General features: G+C 35.5%; 1 protein-coding gene across 1 annotated transcript; it reads left to right on the top strand.

Annotated features, from left to right (window-relative positions):
- The first annotated feature begins 1975 nt into the window (after nt 1-1975).
- LOC128869861 (uncharacterized) lies at nt 1976-3436 on the top strand. Its single transcript, XM_054112465.1, has 2 exons — nt 1976-2207; nt 2739-3436. The coding sequence occupies exons 1-2, from the start codon at nt 1976-1978 to the stop codon at nt 3434-3436; spliced, it is 930 nt and encodes a 309-aa protein (XP_053968440.1).
- The last annotated feature ends 1570 nt before the right edge of the window (nt 3437-5006 follow it).

The following is a 5006-nucleotide window of genomic DNA, read 5'->3' on the forward strand; positions in this document are numbered from 1 at the left end:
ATAACTCTTTAGAACGCAAAGAATTTGTACAGCAGCTTTTCTCAACATCTCTCAAGCTGTCGACAGAGCATGGCACAGTGGCCTATTTTGCAAAGTAAAAATATCGCTCCCAATAAATTTCTGTAACTTCATATATTCGTATCTTGCCGATAGACACTGTTTTATCAAATAAGGCAATGAAGTAATCAATCTCCTCAAAATAAACGCAGGTGTTCCTCAAGGATCCGTCCTACGTCCCATACTATACCTATTATTCACGCATGATCTGCCTGTCTCGTCAGGTGTCCTAATCAGAACATTTGCCGATAATACAGCTGACCAAGTTCAAATAACATTTACAATCAGAAGTGAACACTGGCCTAATTCACGGTCACGGTATCTGAATTTGTACAGGATCATGCATATGACAGAACAAACGCAATAAAAAAAGCACGATGACTTAAATTTAATTCTGCGAATCCGCAGTCAACCCAGATGTTTGGCCTGAGTGCTGTGTGCCGCAGACTTAGGGTTCCATTTTATTCCTGACTCCCAGGTCTGGGCTAAGCAGGACTCAGGCCAAACTTCTAACTTGACTATGGACTCGCAGAATTGAAACTGTAATTAGGGGTGTCGTACAGTAGCCATAGTCATAACAATGGACATTACTGTAAACGATTATAGGTGCCGCACCATAACGTCGTAACTCTAATCATAGCCGTATGCATATATTGAATTTTGATTTTTACTCGTACCAACCAACTGTGAAATATCTACTTAACAATTGATTTAATATTTGCGATAAAAATTTGAGTATTAGAAATGAGTGAAGAGAAATTAATTGATTTGGTGAAAGTTTATCCGTGTCTTTATAACAATATGCTAACGGATCCACACACTCTAAACCCACTCTCCTAACCATCCCAGCACCACCTCTCCCCGCCCTCTCCCTGCAACCCATCGGGCTTTCTCTTTCACCTCACCTTCTTCATAATGGTATCACCAGAGAACGTAAATTCATAGAGAAGGCGCAGTCCCGGCCCGTTCCTCCTAACAAAATACGGGTAGGAAAATGAAATCAGCACAAGTTAACAGTAGGAAATTAATTAATATGGCTGCCGGAGAGAAATGAGAGGGAGAGAGTGATACGCTAATGTAAAAAAATGTAGTTTACATTAGCTTACATTTGCTTGCGTACAGAACAGAGTTGTTCATTTGATATGTCCATATGATTTGTATGCATGTTTACAGATTTGTTCTTTTTGGTTTTTTTATGAAAATTGCGCGCAATTGTATGTATGATTGTTTATATACATATATTAGCAAAGGACATATGTATATTAGCTTTACATATATGAAAATTGCGCCAAATATTGGAAAAAATGTATGATTGCATTAGATTTGATTTTGATTGGATAAATGTATATATGTACATATATGAAAATTGCGCCAAATTAATGAAAAGCTCTTATGATTGCTTGTAACCAATTGAACTTTGGTTTCAATTCTAATTCGAAAAGAAATGCATGTATGCATGCATGTTTATATACATATTATATATTAGCATAGCATATGTATTAGGTTATGAAAATTGCGCGAAATTGTATGTATGCATGTTTATATACTTATATTAGCATAGGACATACCTATGTATGTAATTAAGTTATGAAAATTGCGCGAAATATTAAGTATGCATGTTTATATACGTATATTAGCAAAGGACATATGTATGTATATTAGCTTTACATACATATATGAAAATTGCGCCAAATATCGGAAAAAATGTATGATTGCATTAGATTTGATTTTGATTGGATAAATGTATATATGTACATATATGAAAACTGCGCCAAATATTGGAAAGCTCTTGTGATTGCTTGTAACCAATTGAACTTTGGTTTGAATTTTAATTCGAAAAGAAAGTCAATTGGAAGTGCACGTGCGCGGTGAAGCAAACATTTTTAAATTGTTAATAAGTAATAATTAAAAGAAAAATATGCCTAAAGCTTCGAAATGTCGTGTTCGCGAGTGTTATAGTGAACAAAATGTTCGTTCGTTTGCATTTCCCAAAAATCGGGAATTATTAAATTTGTGGAAGGAGAATTTGAGGATCTCACCCTCAATGCAAATGCTAATGCATAATTCATTTGTATGCATTAAGCATTTTGAGGAGGATGCCGTGGGACCAAAATATCTCAAGAATGGAGCGGTTCCAACTTTAAACTTGGGTAAGTAAATTAATTTATTATTATGTCTCCATATATGTATGTACAGTGAAGAAAAAATAAACGGAGTTACCGTCAATATTATTATTTCTTATAAATATGTGAAAATTTTTTTAAATATTAGTGTCTCAGTTTCTTTTTGGTTCACTGTACATACATAAAGTGATAATCGTATGCTTGGATGTCGTTTTCAATACTTCGTGCCTATTGAAAAGCTTAATATACACATTCATGCATGCATGCATGAAATAGAAAGCAGAGAAGGGATTTATTTATTTAGAATGCGCACTTTCTCATTATTTTATTTACATATTTATAAAAAACTTTTGAATTTAAAAGATCGGGTTTAGGATAATGCCGTATGGGCAATTTTAGGCCAAGTATAATGATTTATTTAATGAAACTTGGTTGAGATGTTAGATGAAAACTATAAATCCCCGGAGGGTGCGGGTTCTAGTTTTATATATGTATATGATTATACTGAATATACCTAAATTTAAATTTTGTAAAAATTAAAATAAAAATTTTAATTAGGCTATGATGATGTTCCACCGAACAAGTGGACCGAAAAAAAGAAAAAAAGGAGCTGCTGTATCGAGAGCTGCGTGCCTAAGGATAAAGTTATACTTTTTGCGTTTCCTAGGGACGAAGAGACCCGTAAGAATTGGGCCTTGGCTTGCAACGTGCAAGTGTCAAGCACTGACAGGGTTTTTCTTTGCCAACGCCATTTTGAACCCACATTGGTTGCAAAATATAAACTCTTGAAAGGGGCTTTTCCTTGCTTCAATTTAGAGCCAGTAAATAGAAGTCGCTCGCCTAGTGCTGGCTCTGATTGGGTTTGCCCGCCCGTCACTGCAACTTATAGTAAGGTAGTTAAGGAAGTAGAAGAAGATTTAACTCTGGAAGAGTTTGAGAAATATTCGATATTAGAGGAAAACAGGCAGGCTAGTTATAGTAATCAGATCTGCGTGGACTTAGAAACCACAACCACTCGCGAACGGTTTGCTCAGTCTGCTCGCTATTATCAGAGCAACGCGGTCAAATTAAATAAATGTATTGAGGAGCTTGAAAAAGAAAATAATGACCTAAAAAATAAATATTCTGAGTTGTTGAAACGTGCAATAATTGCGGAAGAAAGTTGTAGCAGCGATGCTTTAACTTTTGCAAAAATGATCGTCAGTACAAAAAAGGTTGGTATAATGAGGACGAAAAGGCATTGGCACAAAATTTGAACTATATGTCCACTAAAGCATATTCTTTTATGCGTGACGATCTAGGTTTTTGTTTACCACACAAATCATCTCTTTTGCGTTGGCGCCCCATCAGGTATGTTGTTCCAGGTTTCGATGCCAATGTCGTTAACAATTTAAGCAAAATTGCTAGCAAAATGTCCGGCACAGAACGCATATGCATTTTATTATTTGATGAAATGAGCATCAAGCCGGATCTTACTTATAATAAAAGTAGGGATATAATTGATGGGTTTGTGGACCATGGGGAAGGCCAACGTCAAAGCAGAATAGGGAACAAATGTAGTGTTTTTATGGTTAAAGGGTTGTGCTCTAAGTGGAAGTATGTTTTTTCCTACTATATTTCCAAAAATGGTTTTAATGGTACAGAGTTACATCAAATTGTGATGAGTAACATTTCCGCAATTACGAAAATTGGACTGAATATAAAAGTTATGATTTGCGATCAAGGGCCCGCGAATATAACTTTATTTAATCAATTGAAGATTTCTGAAATTAACACCTTTTTCATGCACGAAAACAATAAAATTTTTTGTATGTTTGACTATTGCCATCTCATAAAGTCCATCCGTAATGTATTTATGAAATATGATATTCCAACCGCTCATGGCACTGCAAGCTTTAAGGTCATTAGGAAGTTATTTGATATTGATCAAAAGAATTCCAATTTTAAAATTTGCCCAAAATTGACGGAGGCTCATATTTATCCAAGCATTTTCGAAAAAATGAGCGTTTCACGCGCAACACAAGTATTGAGCAATTCGGTAGCGTCAGGTATTGACATGATGTGTAGTCAAAATTTATTTGGTAATGACGAAAACTTGATAAATTTTGCCAAGCCCACGCAGATATTTGTTAAAGAAATGAACGATCTTTTTGATGAGCTCGATGCAAAGCATTTCCAGTCAACAAATCCATTAAGGTCTCCCCTGAAGCGGGATGATAGGGGCAAAGTTAAAAGACTATTAAGTTACTTCGAGTTCTTTAGTCCAATGTCTACAATGCGTGCATATTCCACTATTAAATGTATCCAAGGTTTTCGTACTACCATAAAATCGATGCTGGAATTGTGCGAGGAACTTTTTCAACAGCATCAAAATTTAAAATTTATTTTCCTTGGAAAGTTAAACCAAGATTGTCTAGAAAATTTCTTTTATCGGGTCCGAGCTAGTCAGGGTATTAATACTCATCCCACAGCACACGAAGTACAGTATATAGTAGCGCGATTGATATCTATGAAAATTTTACGACAGCGGTTCGAAAACAAAGGCAATAATTGCGAAGATGATGATGATATTAATTTAGACTGGAATTTAGGGACTGAGGATCATCATCTGGAGGAAGAAGTAGGAGAACCGCTAAATGAGCAACTCGTTTTAGAAAATATAGAGGTAGGAGACGAGAATTTTGCCGAAGAACAAAATATAGCTGAGGTACAGGTGCAGCGTTATTCCACTGGCTATGGTATTTACCAAAAATTACTGTGTAAGCTAAAATGCGACAAATGCGCCCACATTATGATGAAAACACAAGGAGACTTAAAATTGCATTC

The sequence above is a fragment of the Anastrepha ludens genome, chromosome X (assembly GCF_028408465.1).
Source record: "Anastrepha ludens isolate Willacy chromosome X, idAnaLude1.1, whole genome shotgun sequence".
Classification (NCBI taxonomy): Eukaryota; Metazoa; Arthropoda; class Insecta; order Diptera; family Tephritidae; genus Anastrepha; species Anastrepha ludens.